Source organism: Ambystoma mexicanum, chromosome 10, assembly GCF_040938575.1.
Source record: "Ambystoma mexicanum isolate Mex_15411 chromosome 10, UKY_AmexF1_1, whole genome shotgun sequence".
Classification (NCBI taxonomy): Eukaryota; Metazoa; Chordata; class Amphibia; order Caudata; family Ambystomatidae; genus Ambystoma; species Ambystoma mexicanum.
In genome coordinates this window covers 805,599,773-805,618,750 of record NC_090932.1, presented here as the reverse complement: position 1 = coordinate 805,618,750, position 18,978 = coordinate 805,599,773, and the positions used below count along the sequence as shown (strand labels likewise).

Genomic DNA, 18,978 nt, shown 5'->3' with positions numbered 1-18,978 from the left:
TATTCAACCGCGAATATATCCCTATGGAATTTTCCCATTGTTCGAGGCTACCAACTTTAATTATTTAATTCCCATAGCCTCGAACATACCGCCGGTTTATTTAATATTAATTCGCCGGTTGGTATTTTTTGCCAGCACTCTATTCTAAAATGGCGTTTGTGTTCTCTTCTGTGACTCCAACCCAAGTTGAGCCCTTTGTTCCACTTTTTGGCGGGCTTCTCCACAGAAGCCTCCAAAAGTGGTGCCACTCTGTCTGGGTACCACAGGGGGTGTGGGAGGGGGTTTAGGCATCCTGGACTGAGTTACCTTGGTAACTCAAGTTGCACTCTTGTGCGATTGGCCCACTTAGCATGTTTGATTGACAGCTAGGCTGAGTGAATGGGGGTGTGCTGCATAAAAGCAGGGCTTTGGGGACTGGAACTTCAGAAGTCGCCACAGGACCTGAGAATCCGACGAGGGAGAAGCTGATCCGACCTACCACGACGATGCCACCGGTGGAGCCCTGCGGAACTGACTGACCACTTCCTGACGACAGAGAAGATCTCCCGGCTGCAGAGGCTTCTTCCCCCGACTGGTGGGCACAACCAGTTTACCTTAGTTTCCTCGCATCCCAGGACGTCTTGTGGTCGAATTGCCCGTGCCAAGCACCCCGGCAACCGGATAGCCACTTAACACTGGATCGCGAATAAAAGGACCGCTCCTTTTACCTGAGAACTCCGCGGCTGGTTTCTTCCCTGGCAGTGCAACAGACTCCTGTTTTCCTCCCCGACGAGATCCTCGCTTCCCCCGGTCGAAGCACCGACTTGCATCCGCTGCCAGGAACAACTGCCCCTGCTGGAGTATTCTCACCACTTTAAGGTACCGTGTCCGCCAGGCCTCCCTTTCTAAAGATTGCTACAAGGTAATAATCCCTTAACCTTCTGGTCTGGGCTAGCCGCCTTGACCATCTAACTGGTCCCTTTCTTTGGTCCAACTCTTTCTGAACCTTTTCAAGACTTCTGTGCACTTCAACCGTGTGACCTTGGACACATTTCGTTCTGATCCTCTTAAAGTGGATCCGGCCTTCTGACCTCTAACTTCACGGTTTTACTTGCCTCCCTCTCTTGTTTTGTTCTTATGAAAGTGTTTGGATCTGTTTCAAATTATACTCTGCTTTTCTCTCCCTTTTAAAACGAATGATTAGCGTGCCATCTACTTTAAGCGCTCACCGCTGTCTGAAAATAAGTGGGGCTTTACTTAAGAATTGTCTAATATTCTTTTAAGGGAGTGTATATCTTTTAGTGACCATGTTTTTGAACTGCTTAACATTAGTGCCTGTGTGTTTTACTAGATGTGGTTTTAAATAAATAATTATATCTTTTACACCAAGCTCTGGTCAGTGTTTACTTGTTCTACTATGTTCTTTTGACCTATTGTGAATACTCTGTATACTGCCTAACTCTTCTTGAGGGAAGTCTGACTGCTCAGCCACAGCTACCAAGTGAATCTGTGTGGTACAGACTGCTACCAAGTGGGTTTACTGCCAAACGCCTGTAGTCTTAAATCTTTTGCAGTGGTCCCAGGGGGAACTGCACAGGTTTCTGCCTAACATCCAGTGGTAACCGCGTAGTATTGCATCTTGTCTTTCGGGGACTGAAAGGGGACGTCGGCATAGGCGTGTCTGTAACACTATCCCTATCGTGATGTGTAGTACCCAAAATCCCTCACGCGCAGAGGTCCCTCTGATTGTTTTTTCCGCCCAGATAACTGGTCGCCCTATAGTGGCGCTCTTACTAGAGACATTGTTTATCTTTACCGAATTGTCGGTTTATTCCCCGTTAAGTCACTTCGCCAATAACTACATTTTCGATGAAGACTACGTGGGAATTGCCTTCGGCTGTGGATTTCTGCGCCTAAGATCCGGTGGCCAGATTGTCCATGTGGTCGGGCCCGCTGGCCGACTTATACAGTAGGGAGAGTGCGGTCGGGGTGGCCATATTGTTTAGTATGTCTTTCCTCCTTTCCCCTTTCGGTCTGGTCATTCTTCCCTTTTGCTATGGAAAGAACTCCTTTTTAGATTCTGCCTTAAGTGTAGGGTCAGATATCCTTGGAAGGACGAACACCGGACGTGTAACTCCTGTCTCCCCCCTAGAGCACGACGAGAAGCGGTGTGCGGCGTGCAAACTCCTTCGTCATAAGACCCTTAAGGAGCGCCGTGTAAAGTGGTTGGCCGCAAACGGTATGTCACGCGTGGAGCCCTCCCCCACCGCCACACCAGCCAAAAGTGACGGGGGTACTTCGGATGACCAAACGTCCAACGCGGATGTTATAGACCTTGAGGCGGACACTTCTAGAGCTGCCACGCCTGTCCCCGACCCTTCCAGGCTCGACTCTGGTCTTGCTACAGGGACCACACCTGGGGACAGGGGCATACAAGCGCATCACACTAAGCACACAACCCCTACGCCAATTTGGACGCCTTCGTTGAAAAAGGCGAAAGCGGCAACGGGGCCGCCGAAGTCTTCGCTGGTTCCCCTGTATCGGTCTGATCCAAAGCCTTCCCAGCATCCGCAGCAGCGTGTTGCGACTGGGCAATCTACACCAACCATTGGCCCTACTCCAAAACCTACACGCGTCAAACGTCTGGAACCTGACGTTTTGACTATTGCCAAGGCCTCGGTAGGCCCGAAAACTATGGCTAGGCCTCTACCCGGAAACCAGACTGCTAAGCCTCCTGGTGGCACAAACGGTATTTCTAATGCCGACAAATCAGAGCTTTTGTCTCACGACAATTCGGTTACTAACCAACAAAGCATCGGAAGAATCGCAGCGGTGGTGGGCCTTATTCCGTTTCCGCCTAAGGTTATGGCTCAATCTGCAGAAAAGTTTTCGTCGGATGGGATTCCCGATTCCGATGAGGCGTACGTAGATGGTCAAGAGCCTCTCCCCGACACCCTTAGAGGTTCCCGTCGACACCACAGCACAGAGGTCACTTCTCACGTAAGCCCGTTTGGGTCCTCTAAGGACTGGAATGGAGGAACAGGGGGGAGATTGTAGCGCTAGAACGGTCACTCCCACTTTCCTGGGGTAAAAAAAATCCCGAGAATATCTGGGAGTCCGTTTAACCCGGAAATATAATGACCTATATGAGGTAAATATAAAATCGTTATGGAAGCAATTGCAGGAGTACCTCCGTAGATGGGACAATCAGGAAATGTCTTGTTTTCCCCAAATAACGACAGTAAAGATGACCCTCCTCCCCCGTATGCTCTGTCATTAGCTCCCTCTCAGTTAGGATCCCCCACGATTTGCTAAAGTCCTGCAAGCTGCCATCTGTCTTTGTGTGGAAAGGTGAAAGGCCTAGAGGACAACAAACTCATGACGCGTTCCCCACTCCTCGGTGGCCTAGGATTGCCAGACATAGAGATACATCCGGGCGGCACATTTTGCACCTATGCTTTACTGAGCAGCTCATAATCCCAACCTGGGCTGGGTTCAAATCGAGCAGGAGGTTAACGCGATTCCACTAAAAACACTACACTCTCCCAAGACACGAACAACATGTAAGGGATAAACTGCTAGAAGCCACTAGGGTGGCGCTTAATAGCTCGGACGATGAATTAAGGAGGAACATTCCGCGCGAACTGGGCCCCCACTAGCGTAAAATTCCGAATTCACTCCGGGACTCCATCCTAAATTCTGGGAAGGCTGCGGGACAGATGACTCTCTGACCCGGTCTGATGTTTTCCGAGATGGAGAACCACTCTTCTTTTGAGGAATGTAAACAAAAATTCCATATTGGAGAAAATCAGAGATATAGATATACCCTATTAAGGCATTGGATATCACATCTAACTGTTAGAAAGGCTGCTAACAGACCCCTCCTAGGTCTCTAATTAGCTTTACAGGAAGGCTCAATGGGAAAGGGGATCTCAAGACTTTATAAACTACTGGATAGGGCCCTGCCGGAAGATGCATTGCAATACAAAATGGGCTGGGAGAAGGACCTTGGGGACAGTATCTCGGTGGAGGAATGGGGGGAAAGATATGGGAAGGAGCCCATAAAAGCTCTAGATGTACGGCAATCAAAGAATCTGCCTACAAGATCTGTTTCCGGTGGTATATGCCTCCCTCCAGACTGCACAAGATAAACGTTAGATACTCCCCGCTCTGTTGGAGGAAGTGTGGGGGGAGTAGGAGACTTCTTCCACATGTGGTGGTCCTGCCCTAAGGCACAGATATTCTGTAAAGGGGTCCTGGGACATATTAAGGCAATGACGGGGATTGTAATGCCACATGACCCGAAAATCATTTTGCTGGGATTCGTAGCTGACAATACATATCCGGCAAAGGGACACAAGGCCGTACTAATTGCGCACCTGCCCTCGGCTGCTAGGTTGACTTTAGCCCAGGGAGGGAAAACGGAGCAGGGTCCAATAATCACGTGGTGGTGGATCAAAATATGGGGGATATTGGCGATGGAGAAGATCTGCGCATTACAAGCAGGCAGATATCTTTTACCAATTCTCAGAAGGGTTCCCAAATTGCCAGAAACGTGATAAGGAACCTCAGTACTTCAGACCCTGGATACTTAGAAATGCTGACTCCTACTAGAAAACGAATAAATATGGCCTAGTTGGATTAAGATACCCGGCAGTTTTCAACAGCATCCAAACTCTGAACCGAATAAGTTGGGGGGGGGGGGTGTTGGGTTGGGGAGTTGAAATGTTAAAACCAGCAGTCTCCCTCTAAAAGGGGTGTTCATTTAAGTTGTAAGATCATTTATTTTATTTGTTTATTTATTTGCATTTATAAAGCGCACAGGTGGCCCGGGGGTATCGTGGCACTGTTATAGAAGGCTTTACTTATGATACGTGCATGACATAGTTAGAACAAATTGCACCAATACTTTAAGGTGTTCAGTTGTAGGCAGAGGCATAAAATGTACAGTTACTTAAGATGCAATTTGAAACCGCGTATCATTGTTTATGGATATGTTGACATGTCTGTTCTTGGTATGATTCTGTGGAATAAATAAACTATGATTAAAAAAAAAAAATGCCTATGGAGTTTCAGACTCCATAACCAAAAGAAACTGAGGTAAAAATCACATAAAAATACAAAAATCCAAAGTTCAGCAAAAGAGCTGGGGGTCTCTAAGGAGGAGGGAATTAGCACAATTTTGAGTACCCTCCCCAACAAGGACAGAGGGAATGTTGGTCACGGTTGGAGAGCAGGTCTTCACGGATGTTCAGGGGGGCAGTTTCCAGCTCTGAATCCAGACTGGTAGTCATGGAGAGAGCCAACAGTCAGAAAGGTTACTCTGAGAGATGGCTAGCTTTTCCAAGAGCTTCCCCAAAAAGGGAGTAATGGATATTGGGTGCTAGTTAGCCGGGCAAGAGGGGTCAGCTGCGGGTTTCTTGAGGAGAGTATGCACAAGGGAGTGCTTCAGGGGGTAAGGGAAAGGTCCACAGGCAAGCGTGGTTGCAGAAATTGGCAAGGGCCAGAGCGAGGGTGTCGATGTGGTCCTTAATGGTTTTAGAGAAACAGGGGTGGACCTTTTTTGATGAGGTGTTCATAGATCAGACTTGTCTAGCAACCTCATCCAGTGTGACAAAAAAATACATCTGCAATCTTTCTTGTGACAAATCCATTGTGTGATGGATTTCTGTACTTCACCATCCTGCTCCTCCTTTTAGTATATCCGTTGCTGCTTTCCTAAGTCTAACCTCTGGGAGAGACTGGCTTATATAGAGAAGCGCCTACCATCTTGGTGTGAATTAACTGTGAAGCCCCTTTCCCAAGTTAAAAAAAGCTCAACAAAGAAAATATATTGCTTGTGCATAATGAAACAACCTAATTTTTAGAATATGTAATGTTTTATTGTTGGGAATTATTTTGTAAATCGGCAGCAATCGAAGTACAGGAAAGGCTTGCACTCAATTAAGCAAATGCTTAAAGCAGTTGCAGAGTTCAGCATCTGCAATAGTCTACAATTGGCATGCCTGCAAGACATTTGCATGTTGCTAAAGCGAGCACAAAGTGAATATATGTTGTGGATCACTTTTTCTTTATTGTAATCATGCCAATCGTTCGTTCTGCAGGAGGCGGTATGGTTTCTCTCAAATATTACAGCAGGAAATCAGCAGCAAGTTCAAGCAGTTATTGAAGCCAACCTTGTTCCAATGATCATACACTTACTAGACAAGGTAAGAATCATAATAAATGCAGAAAGTACTTAATACTTGCATAGTTTGTAATGTTTTTTGAAAGTAACTGATGCTGGATGAGGTCTGCCCAATCCAACCTTTTTAAGTGACTGCGTTTTTTTTTTTTTTTTTTTTTTTTTTTTTTTTTTAAAACCAACAATGTGTGGTCTTGGACTGAAAAGAGAAATGCTCAGATGGCTTTTTACATTATTTGATTTTTTTTGTGTACGTCTCGGGCTGGCAACCCCTCCGAACTGGAACCTAATCAGTTAAGAAGATTGTCCAGTTTTTCCAAAAATAGCCTCCTTGAATATGAGCTGTTAATGGCACGTTGAGCGCAGAATTACTTTTTTAGGGATTATCTGGACAACTATTTACTTTTCCTTTTGCCGGCTTTCCTAGTGTTTGCTTTGCTTTTGTTGCCAAAGGGACTTCTACTGAAACCCCTCAGCCACTTTAATCTTTTTCTTGTTGTGCTGCCCTAGTAGCCCATGTGGATACCAGGTCAGTGCTACTTAAGCACCCCATTTTGGTCATTCTCGCCCTACAAGTTCTGTGTAGTAAACTGATGGCTGCTTTAATTACATATTGCATTCACCAGGGTTGCAGTTCTTTTTACCACATTAGTTCCTCAATGCACCATCATGATGGCCGTTGTGCTAATGTATTTTTGAGCCCCACTTCCAGCTGTTTTGTTTTGGGGAGCCCTTTATGTGGGTAACTAGGCAGGCCTCAAATGTCTGATGTGGTCTCCCTCTGAGCCCAGCTCTCTTAAGATTGATAAATATAATCTGACCTAGTGGACAGATTTTAGGAAGCTGTCGGGTAAGATTTTTATCTTCCTGGCTGTTAGGCAAGATTGTATGCAGTACCCTTTGGCTGCACTACAGCAACCCTGACCACCTGGCAATAGGAACCCAACCTTTGGTAGAAGTCTGTACTGCACAGGTTGGTAGGGTGTTGAGCAGCCAGGCTCATCTCAAGTGGGGTCAATGTGAGCTGTAGGGGAGTTACAGATTCAGTGACACGTATTCAAAAACTCTTACACACAAGGTTTCTTGATTAAACAATTAATGTATTGAAGAGTCAGAGTAAGCCTTCTTCAGAAGGGGGCAATATAATTGTAACACACAAATACACTGCAAAATACACTCCTTAATATTTCTTAATCAGGAAGTACCCTTTTGGGATGGCCCACACACTACCTACACCCTCAGGTGACTTCAATAGTTGGGGTGCTGGGGACATTCATATATCACTGTTGCATTTAGAAAACTCTACAGAGGAGTGTCAAAGAGGTTTCAGAGTAAGGCACGTATTTGCACAATTATTAAGCAGGTAAGTACTTTCAATATAACCCAAACCCCCCACCCCCCCAAAATGCAAAGTCAGTGAATCGTCTGGAAGGAAGACACAACACATAAGCAGAGTAGAGAAGTCATTCAGGGAGCAAGGCTAGCCATTGTCAAGTTAGCAAAAGTCAAGGTGAACTGAAGCTCTTCTGGCAGGTAAGTAAAAGTCTTGCACAGTGTTTTATAAGTCTTTGTAGAAAAGAAGAAATCAAAGTAGGGCCGCAAGCTCATTAGGCTTGTGAAGTAAAGCAGCTGACACCAACTCTATAGAGTAACCAAGACAAGTCTCCGAGGACAAGTGAGGTTACTTTACACAAGGTAAGTTCTCTTAGACTGTACAGTACCTTTAGGTTGAAGAAAAGTGCAGCAGATGGCTTCTGTTCCTGTGCAGATCTGGTGTTCCTGGCCCTCAGTCGTGGGGACAAGATGGAGGATGTCTGGGGACTCCTGCACTGCAATGGGACGGTCAACAAGGGCAACCAGCAATCTTCAAACAAGTGGCACTTTGGTGTTTAATCTCCTCGTATCTACCACATTATAGCGTTCCTGGCTCTCTAGGTGGGCTTTCCTTGCATCTGGGGTCCAGCACTCTGAGGTCGCTCAGGCTCGGTCAGTCCTGCTTCCTGGGAGTCTCGAGGATCTTCCCGGAGCTCTTAGCCAGCTTAAAAGCAACACACACTATCTTGTGTTCCTCTCCCTGGCTATTCGGTTCCAACAGCAACTGCAGTGGAATTTCAACCAGCTCCGAGAGGATGTCCAGGTGGCTTACTTTGGAGTTGATTGGTCCCACCAACACAAGGGGAGAAGTCGTCCTTGCAAGGCTTCTTTAGTTGAAATGAGTTTGGAGTTTCAGCACAGCAGCAGGGCTTCACCGGGCAAACCAATGGTCCAGGAGTTGCAGCAGGCGTCCTCTTCAAGTTCTGCTTCAGATTCCTTTGTCCAGTGGTCACTTGTCTTCCAAGCCAAAAAGCCTCTCCTTTTATGCAGGTTTTTCCCATTCATTCCGGCCTAGCTGTCAGTGATCCAGCAGGGTGGCTGTCCTTGCCGGACAGCCGGCCAATCAGCTAGGAGTGCAGTCCTGTCTCCTAGGAGACTAAGCACATGGAGTTTCGGGCACCTCCCTCGCTTCCTGCCCCCCGCCAGACACCCTGGATCCAGAGGCAGGTTTCACTCATGAATCCCACCAAAAGCAAAACTAACAAGTGACCAAACCTGGTTTGGCAGCAGATTCATCTCAAGAAGGACCTTTCTACAAAGAAATGGTGAAAAAAGAAGACTTGGCCATTTTGACAAAAATGGCACCCTTGGGTGCTTTACTGGAGCTACAAATTCAGCCCGTGGTAAATTCATCCCACGGTAGTTAAAAGTAAACCACTGCTACCAGCCATTCATTGAGGAAAGGGTAACATAAAATTGTTACTTGAGAAGATAGAAAAAGGGGATACTAAGTAACTCTTCCAACACCCTATTGTAAGATGGTGTGCTGGGTCTAGAAAGTCACAAGTGTAAGTAAAGTCAATTTCACTTCTCTTGGAAACAGTAGTTTATCCAAGAGAAGGTATTTAAACCTTGGGAAATCTGAAAGACTTCCCTGTGCCACTGCACTGAAGGTGCTGTGACACAATGTAAAAAGATGCCTCGAGTTTGTCAGACTCCACAACCAAAAGAAACATTGTTCAAAATCACATTAAAATACATGAGTGGGGGGGGGCAGGATCTCACTCTTTCCAGGTAAAAAACCAAAGTCCCAGAGTCCAGCAAAACAGCTGGGGGTCTCTAAGGTAGAGCGGAATTGGCAAATTTCGGAGAATTCTCCCCAACACTGGCCTATCTCAACCCAGGAATTTTTGCTGCACTTTGATTATTTTTCCCTTATTCCTAGGTGAGAAGGGGTAATATCTTTACTCTCACCTAGTCTTTTACTCCTTAGGTGACTATTAGGAAATATTTCTCTTTACAGGATCTTTCATTTCTTGGACCACAACTTTCAATCTGATCTGCCTTCAGCGTCCCTACACTGGCTTTATGCTCATTTATAATGGGGAAACAGACATGTCCTTCAGGCTGCCCATACATGTGTTCCTTTGTTTCCACTTTTAGTGACTTGTTATCACTGGTAACTTTATCATTATACAATTATTCTTACAATGCAGTCCAATGCGGTAGACTTTGTTTTGCCCCAGACTAACACTCGGAGGATTTTTCGTTACTCTTAAGGGTGCTAAATGGAGAAGCTGGTGGCAGCAGTTACTTTTGGCTATTTAAAAGTATTTCGTTTTAGGCTTACAGCGTTTGGCTACGGACTGTGGCTAGTGATCAAATGTTGGGTAAGATTTTCATATTTGTGATGAATCTTCCTGACTTGTGTGAACTCCAGAACTTTGTGCTTGGTGTTGGCGATTCATTTCTCTTGTCCCTAGGTGAAGGGAATCTGTCCCCCCCTCCCCCCTCCCTCCCCTTTGTTAGGCAAAGTTTTAATGCAGTACCCTCTGGGAATACTACAAAGAACTAGGACTACAGGTATAGGTAACCCAACCTTTGGTGTAAGCTTGTACTACAGTTTTGGTAGCGTGTTGTGCAGCCAGGCTTAACCTCAAAAGGGCAAATGTGAGCTGTAGTGAAGTTGCACAAAGATTCAGTTACAGGTATTCAAATAAACTTACATTCTTTATGCAAGAAACCTTGAGTGTATTAGTCGGTTATAAAGCCGCCTTCAGAAGGGAGCAATAGACCACACGAATATACTTCACTACTGTACACTCTGAGTTTCTGGATCAGACAAGGCCCTTCTGGGATGCCCCACAGACACAACCTACACCCACATGTGACTTCAGTAATAAGGGTGCTGGGGACATTAATACTTTACTATTGCAATACAGAACACTCTTTGTAAAAGGCAAGTTATTAGAACACAAGAAATACACAATCATAAACAGGGCAAATACTTTCCAATGACTCTTGGAAGAGTCATTCAATTCAATAGGGTAAGCCAAAGTCAATAGGCCAAAGTCTTTGTATAGGATGCAGCACTTCAGGTAAGCAAATGGAAAAGTCTTTGCACAAGTTCTTAGTCTTTGAGAACAAGAAGAATCAAATGTAGGGCCACACGCTGATTACACCTGTGAGTTGCAGAAGTTACAAGCACTTCCACAGTAAGAGGTGTGTTCTCTTAGGCTAGTTTTACAGTACCTTAGTAAAGAAGAAAGATGCAGCTGAAGACCTCTTTTCTTGTACAGCTCTACAGATCTTGCTGTTCCTGGGCCTCAGTCGTGGGGACAAGAGGGAGGACATCGGGGGACTTCTGCACTGTACTGGCACCGTCAAAGCTGGCAACCGGCAAACTTTACTTTCAGTGGCTGTTTCGCGTTTCAGCTCCTTGCGTTACAGCAAATAGCAATAAGCGCGGTTCCTGGCTGTCAAGGTGGACGTTCGTCACATCTGAGGTCCCGGACTCAACTGATGGTGGTCAGGTTTGGTTGGTCCTGCTTCGTGGGAGTCTGGAGGATCTTCCAAAAGCTTTCGGCCAGCTTACAAGCAACACACACAATCTGGTGTCCCTCTCCCTGGCTCTAAGGTTTCCTGCAGCACTCTGAGGAAATGCAACCAGCTCCAAGATAAGTGTCCAGGTGGCTTACTTTGGAGTTGATTGGTCCCACCAACTCAAAGGGAGAAGTGGTCCTTGCAGGGCTTCTGTCGATGCAAACTTGGCGATTCGGACCTGCAGCACGGCTTCACCGGGCACACTAATGGTCCAGGAGTTACAGCATCTGTCCTCTTCAAGCTCTTTTCGGTTCCTTCGTCCAGTGGTCGACTCTGCCTTCCAAGTCAAGAGACTCGCCTTTTATTCAGTCCTCTCGCATTCATTCCAGCCTAACTGCCGCTCACCCAGCAGGGTAGCTGTCCCTGCCGGACAGTCAGCCAGCCGATCATCATAGTGTGTTTGGGTCTCCTAGGAGAATAAGCGCGGAGTTTCGGGCACCTCCCTCACTGGATTTTCAAAGCGGGATTTTCATGCCCCTTTACATTTCATATAGTGAGCCAGCACACCCCACCTTATGTGGAGTGCTGGGGGATGCAATGTATCCTTACCTGTAGCGTTTTTGGTACAAGTGAATGTTTACTTGGTACTCTTGCATCCCTTCCCTTTTCCTCCATACTGAATGGGCGTCCTTCCTATGGACAGGAGACAGAACCTTTTTCATCAGAAAAACCTTCTTCCCCTTTAAATTTAGAGGCACGCAGGGGTGTGGCCTTGAGAGCATGCCACCCACCGGCGCCACCCCTCATCCCCTTTTCCACATCGACGGGAACAGGCAGATTTCACCAGCGCTCCTGGGTTTGGCTCTGCCATATAATACCACACGCTCTTCCCCAGACTCTTCTATCTTTGTCTTTTATCTGTCATATAGGTGCTTTGTCCCCCGGCGTTGTGCTCCTCCCCGGCGCATGTGGACTTTGGGTGGCTTCAGCGGGTGTCCAGCCTGCGAGGGGCTCTTCTGCGCTGCCCTTTCCCCACGCACTTTGCCTCCGCTGCCTTGGCCCCGACTGTTAGGCAAAGGTTGTATGAGGTACTCTTTAGGACGACTACACACAACTGGACTACAGATGTAAGCAAAACCAACCTTTGGTATAAGTCTGTACCATACAGTTTTTGCTAACGAGCCATCTCAAGAGGGAATGTGACCTTGTAATGTTACACGGAGGTCTACAATCGCGAGTATTCAGATGGACCCTTAAACTCAAGGCTTCTTGGTAAAACACTTCTTAATTTATTAGTCATTTAGAAAACTTTCACTAAAAGGAGGCCATCAATAGCAAACAATCATATTCTACAATACTTTACACTAACTGGTTCTGAAACATTTAAACTACTTTGAATGAGGAGCAAAATGGCATTCAGAGCGTTTGAAGTAGGAGCAAAAAGGCATAAATTAATAAAACGAAAGGCAATGGTCTAGTCTTGTATAGGTAAAAACAGTTCTGGTATTAAAACGGAAAAGTCTTTGCCATGGTTCTTAAAAGTAGTTCACGGAAGAAAGTTCATATGTCGTGTCACAGGCTGACTAGGCCTGCAAGTTGCCAAAGTTTCACGCACTTTCCCAGTGAGAGGTAAGTTCTCTCGGTCGGATTTTCACAGTACCTTATTTGAAGAAAAAGATGCAGCTGAAGACTTCTGTTCCTGCAGATCTCGCTGTTCACGAGCCTGTTGTGGGGACAAGAGAGGACGTCTGGGAACTCCTGCACTGCATGGGGACTGGTCACAAAGCTGACAAACGGGCAATTCTTCAATTCTGGTAGCTGTCTTCAATCGCACAAGCGGGTCTCCTTCTCCCTGGTTAATCCTAACCAGCTCCGAGAATGGTATCCAGTTGGCTTACGAGTTGATTGCTCCTACAAACTCAAAGGAAGAAGTTGTTGTGGTGATTCGGTCCTGCAGCAGAGCTCGACCGGGCAAACCAACAGTCCAGTAGTTGCAGCAGCCGCCCTCTTCCAGCATCGTCTTTGGTTCTTTCGTTCCAGTGGTCGACTCTGCCTTCCAATCCAAAAGACTCACCTTTTATTCAGTTCGCTCCCTTTCATTCTAGCCTAGCTGCTGCTCACCAGCAAGGTGGCTGTCCTTGCCGGACAGTCAGCCAGCCAATCACATCAGAGTGCATTTGGGTCTCCTCAGAGAATAAGCACAGGGAGTTTCGGGCACCTCCCTCACTTCCTGGCCAACCCAGACACTCTGGCGTCAGATGCGGTCTTCAATCTTGGAGCCTACCAAAGGCATTGAAGCAAAGGGACCAAACCTGGTTTGGTACGCAGAGACAAACTCGAAGGACCTTGCCAAACAGAAATGGCGAAAAGACGACCGGGACCTGTTAAGGGGGGGGGCTTAGGCGCCATCTTGAAAAACATGGCTCCCGCGATATTTAGCTTCCGGTGTTCACGGTCGGGAAAAATCATGGTAGTTTGTTGTAAAACCACTGCCACCAGCCATTTCGAGAGGAAAGGGTAGCAGGGGACTGCTACATGCGTTTCTAGACATAGGGGATACTAGGTAACCCCGCCAGCACGCTATAGGAAGATGGTGTGCTGGGTCTAGGAATTTAAAAAGACTAGTAAAGTCAATTTCACTTTACTTTCTCTGGGAAACAGTAGTTTATCCCAGAGAAGGTATTCAAACCTTGGGACAGCCTAAAAAGACTTCCCTTTGTCACTGCGCTGAGGGTGCTGTGTGATGCACATGAAAAGGTGCCTGTGGGGTTATCTAAAAACTCCATAACCAAAAGAAATAAACACATAAAACAAACAGAATTAAAAAGTTCAAAGTCCCAAAGTTTAGCAAAAGAGCTGGAGGGCTGTAACGTAGAGGGGAATCCTCCCTAACACTGACCACGGCTGGGAAGGTTGTACCACGTGCGACGCATTGACTCCATGTGCACTCAAGAACAGGCTAGCTAGGTGGAGGGAGCTCTTCGAAAGATTGCCTCCGGAGGACCTGAAGAACTTCGTTAAGCAGAGATCGAGGCCCAAGGGAGGGCCACTATTTTTTTATTGCATCTCGTAAGGGCGACTCCTTTCCGAGGAATCGCCCGAGCGGGAGGAACCCATCGTTTTGTGGTACCAGCACACACAGAGGCTAGTCCAGCTACCGGCCACATGGCAGAGGAATTGATGGATCCTTCCGGATTCAGTGCTGGGTTCTTTTACTGAGTACTCCTGCGGGGCTATGCCCTAGCACCGGCCCAATGTCTGAGGGGGCGCCTTCATACAGCCGGCAACTCATCCGAGGGCAGTGTATACCTTCCCGATCCAGACCTGAGGTGCCAGGTAGGTCTCTTGCTCCACCAGCAAGTGGATTGGTAGAGGCCGGGCCCAGTGTGGCATGCAGCTTGACAAAATGGCAGCTGGGCAAGGCACATTCGTCCGATGCCACTCGTAGGAACAGACCAGGCGGGAGAATGAGTGTCAAGGTGGGACTGGTGTCAACCAGGTACGTGGCCTACAGCCTATCAAAAGTGGTGCAGGGTAGGTTTCCCCTGCTACGTAGGCAGTGCGCCCTGGCCTCAGCAGCCTCTAGCCACTCTGTCAATATCTCCTGCCACCTCCAGCCTTCGAAGACCGGTTCTTCTAAAGGTTTCTGGCTCTGATGCGAACCCCCCCCCCCCAAATGGGGGGCGATCCTATGGGATGCAGTCAGGGACTTGCTCTATCCAGTCACCCAACCCGCGCCCATAGTCATTCCCCCTATGGCTCCGGTTCCACAGACACTGACGCAGCAACCGTACTACTGGCTGCCGTGCCAGTGCAGGCGGTTCCACAACAACCTCCAGCTCCGGGCCCCACACCGCAGCCCACGGAGCCAAGCACTCCTCCACCCGCTCCGGACAAGCTGGACATCCTGGTGGACACAGACGAGGAGGACCCTGACAAGCTGTCAGCAAAGTCCTTCCACAACAGGCTCGCAGGTTTGACACAATATTTGGGCCTTGCTCAACTTGAGGTACAGCAGCCCGAGGAGGGTCTTGGCAGAAGTCTGCACCCTATGACCCCCTGCCAAGACTGGTATCCCAGTGCAGAAAGACGTGGCCTTGGCCAAAAGGGGATGGCTTAAGCCACACTCAGCCCATTCTTTCAAACGCCTCAATGCGAAGTACAGACCGATGGAGGGGGGGGGGGGGGGTCCACTCTTGCTATTGGCTGCACACTCAACTGCACTCTTCAGTGATCGCTGACTTTACTCTAAGCCTCAGTAGTTCTCGGCCACCTCATCCTGGACGCTGCTAGGCAAGGATAAGATCTTGGAGGCGTACGGGAAGGTGTACTCGGACACCTCCTTGCACCTGCGTCAATCCAACGCAGATGCCATGCTGGCTGCACTAACCCAAGGCTTTGGTGGGAAATGGCATACTTTCTTCCAGAACCAATGGTGCAAAGCCAGGTATGCTTTAAGGCAGGTCTAGGAGAAGCCAAGCTGGTTGCGCAGGACATGGAGTCCACTGTGGCCCATATCTACACCTCTGGCCGGGCCATCTGCATAGCCACGAACATGAGGAGGATAGCCTGGCTTCGGGCTACTAAATGTAACCCTGATGTCCAGAAACGTATATTGGACCTTCCGTTCAAGGGTAGTGATCTCTTCTACTCTACCACCGACAAGGAATTAGATAACGGCTCGCAGACAGCTAATTCCTTATCTATCCTGACGAAGGCCACGCCCAAGGCGTACAGCCAGCCGCATCAACGCTCAGACAAGGGGCGTTCGTTCGGCTGGTTCCGGGGCTTCCAGAAGAAGGGGTCGAGACAACCTGACCACTCTGCCATTCAGCACCGGCGCAAGCAGCAAAAATTGGTGTTGGGGGCCAAAGGCTTCCTACAGTCCACCTCCTCAGCACCAGCCTCGGAGGGGGAAAAGGACATGACGGGTCCCTCCGTGTTCACGTATTGCCAGTGAGGGGGCAGGCTTGCCTTTCACATGCAATTTTGGCACCAGAACTCTGTGGACCCCTGGATCCTCTGTGGTAGCCTCGGGGCACCGCCTGCCGTCCCTTCTCCCATCCCTCCCCACCACCAGATTGGCACAGCAATTATGTTGGCGGCGATCTGGTCGCTCGTTGAGAGCCAGGGGCAGTGGAAGAAGTCCCAGCCTCCCAGAGAGCCTTAGGCCTCTATTCCAGGATTTTCACCATACAAAAGAACCAGGCTGGCCTGAGTTGTGTTGGACCTATCCACCCTCAACCTCTGTTAAGGAGAATTCTCAGAAATGTGCTAATTCCCTCCACCTTACAGACCCCCAGCAACTTTGCTGGATTTTGAGGACTTGATTTTTTTTTTAACCTGGAGAGTGTGACCCTTTTTACAACTCTTATGTATTTTTGTGTGAATTTTACCTTGGTTTCTTTTGGTTATGGAGTCTAACAAACTCCATAGGCATCATCTTTTACAGTTGTCACACAGCACCCTCAGTGCAGTGGCACAGAGAAATCTTTTAGATTTGCCAAGGCTTAGATACCTTCTCTGGGATAAACCTTTGCCCAGAACAGTAAAGTAAAATTGGCTTTACTTAGTGTGTGCTGGGTCTAGCAAGTACAATGCGATCTTCCAATCGAGCGCTTGAGGGTTTACTTAGTATCCCCTGTGTCTAAATGCTCATGTAACTTTTTTTTGTTACCCTTTCCTCAATTGACTGGCAGATGGCAGTGGTTTCTTTGTGAACTACCGGTCGTTGTTTTTCACCATGTCTATGTGGAAAGGTCCTCCTAGAGTTTTTCTCTGTGTGCCAAACCAGGTTTGATCTTTGTTTATTTCGCCTTTGGCGGGATTCACGAGTGAAGCCCGTGTCGGGGGTAGGCGGGAAGTGAGGGAGATGCCCGAAACTCCCTGTGCTTAGTATCCTAGGAGACCCAAATGCACTCTGTAGTGATTGGCCGGCTGACTGTGCGGCAAGGACAGCCACCCTGCTGGGTGAGTGACAGCTAGGCTGCAATGAAAGGGAGAGAACTGTGTAAAAGCAGAGTCTTTAAGTTTGGAAGGCAGAGTCGGCCACTGGATGAAGGAACCGAAGAACTTGAAGAGGGCGACTGCTGCTGCAACTCCTGGACCATTGGTTTGCCCGGTGAAGACCTGCTGCCGTGCCGAAACGCCAAGTTTGCATTGACAGAGAAGCCCCTGCAAGGACGACTTCTCCCTTTGAGTTGGTGGGACCAATCAACTCCAAAGTAAGCCACCTGGACACCATCTTGGAGCTGGTTGAATTTCCTCTGTTGCTGCAGGAAACAGAAACCAGGGAGAGGGACACCAGATTGTGTGCGTTGCTTGTAAGCTGGCTTAAAGCATTTGGAAGATCCTCCTGTCTCCCACGATGTCTGACCAACGGAGCCTGACCCTCCTCAGCTGAGTGCAGGACCTCAGAAGCAAAGACAATCCACCTAGACAGCCAGGACCAGCGTTTTTACCAGTGCGGTAGCTGAAACGCGAAACAGCCACTAAAATCGAAGTTTGCCAGTTGCATGCTTTTGACGTCCCAGTGCAGGAGTCCCCAGACGTCCTCCCTCTTGTCCCCACGACTGATGCCCAGGAACAGCGAGATCTGCAGGAACTGCCAGGAACAGAAGTCATCAGCTGCCTTTTTCATTTGTAAGGTACTATAAAACGAGACTGAGAAATGACGTCTCACTGCGAAAGTGCTTGAAACTTTTGTAACTCACAGGCCTAATCGGCTTGTGACCCAACACATGATTCTTTTTTTTACAAACTACTCCCAAGAACTGGTGCAGAGACATTTCCATTTAATTACCAGAACTGCTTTATCCTAGCCAAGACTACAGGGTATACACGCATTTCACCGCGGTATTTTTCATTGCGTGTTTTTAATTTTTTTTTGGGGGGGGGGGGGGTTAAAAAATTATATATGGATGTGGGTGTAAGGGAATAAAAAAAGGGGGGGATGGGGGGGTAACCCCCCCCCCCCCCAAAAAAGGCAATGAAAAAAACCCACGATTAAAAAATACCGTGGAGCAATAACGTAGAACCGACTCTAGCCCATTGACTTTGGCCTAGCCTATTGAATTGTATTGACTCCTCTGGTGAACTCAGTATGAATAACTGTAACCTTCTTTTTTTTCTGATGCTTGTTAATCTGCTTAGAATCACATGCTGTGCATATGGTCCGACATCCAGTGGTAACCGCAGAGTATTGCATCTTGTCTTTCGGGGGACCGAAAGGGGACGTCAGCATAGGCGTGTCTGAAACGCTATCCCTATCGTGACGTGTAGTACCCAAAATCCCTCACGCGCTGAGGTCCCTCAGATTGTTTTTTTTCTGCCCAGATAACTGGTCGCCCTACAGCGGAGCTCTTCATGAGACATTGTTTATCTTACCGAATTGCCGGTTTAATCCCTGTTAAGTCACTTCGTCTATCAAGAACGTCTTCGATGAAGACTACGGGGGAATCGTCTACGGCTGTGGGTTCCGGCGCCTAAGATCCGGCGTTCGGACCTCTACGTGGTCGGGCCTTCTGGCCGGCCTACACAGTAGGGAGAGTGGGCTTGGGGTTTGCCATACTGCTGTCTTTCCTCTTTTCCATTTCTTTCCTTTTTGGTCTGGTCACCCTTCCCTTCTGCTATGGAAAGGATTCCATTTAGATTCTGTCCTGTGTGTAGGGTCAGATATCCGTGGAAAGACGAGCACACGTCATGTACGCTTGTCTCCCCCTAGAGCACTAAAGCAGTGTTTGGCATGTAAACTCCTAAACGCTTAAGGAGCGCCGGTTGAAGCGGTGGGCCGCGTACATAATGTCACGCGTGGAGCCTCCCTCACCTGCCGCGACACCAGCCGAAAGTGACGGGGGTACATCGGATGACCAAACGTCCTACGCGGACGTTATAGACCTTGAGGTGGACTATTCTAGAGCTGCCATGCCCGTCCCCGACCCTTCGAGGCTCGACTCCGG

The 18,978-nt window shown here is 48.1% G+C and overlaps 1 protein-coding gene across 1 annotated transcript in view; it reads left to right on the top strand.

Annotated features, from left to right (window-relative positions):
- KPNA4 (karyopherin subunit alpha 4) overlaps positions 1-18,978 on the top strand; it is a 422,537-nt gene that overhangs the window by 260,093 nt on the left and 143,466 nt on the right. The window contains exon 13 of the mRNA XM_069618469.1: positions 6,084-6,188. Coding sequence (XP_069474570.1) covers positions 6,084-6,188 — 105 coding nt within the window. The remainder of the gene's footprint in view (positions 1-6,083; positions 6,189-18,978) is intronic.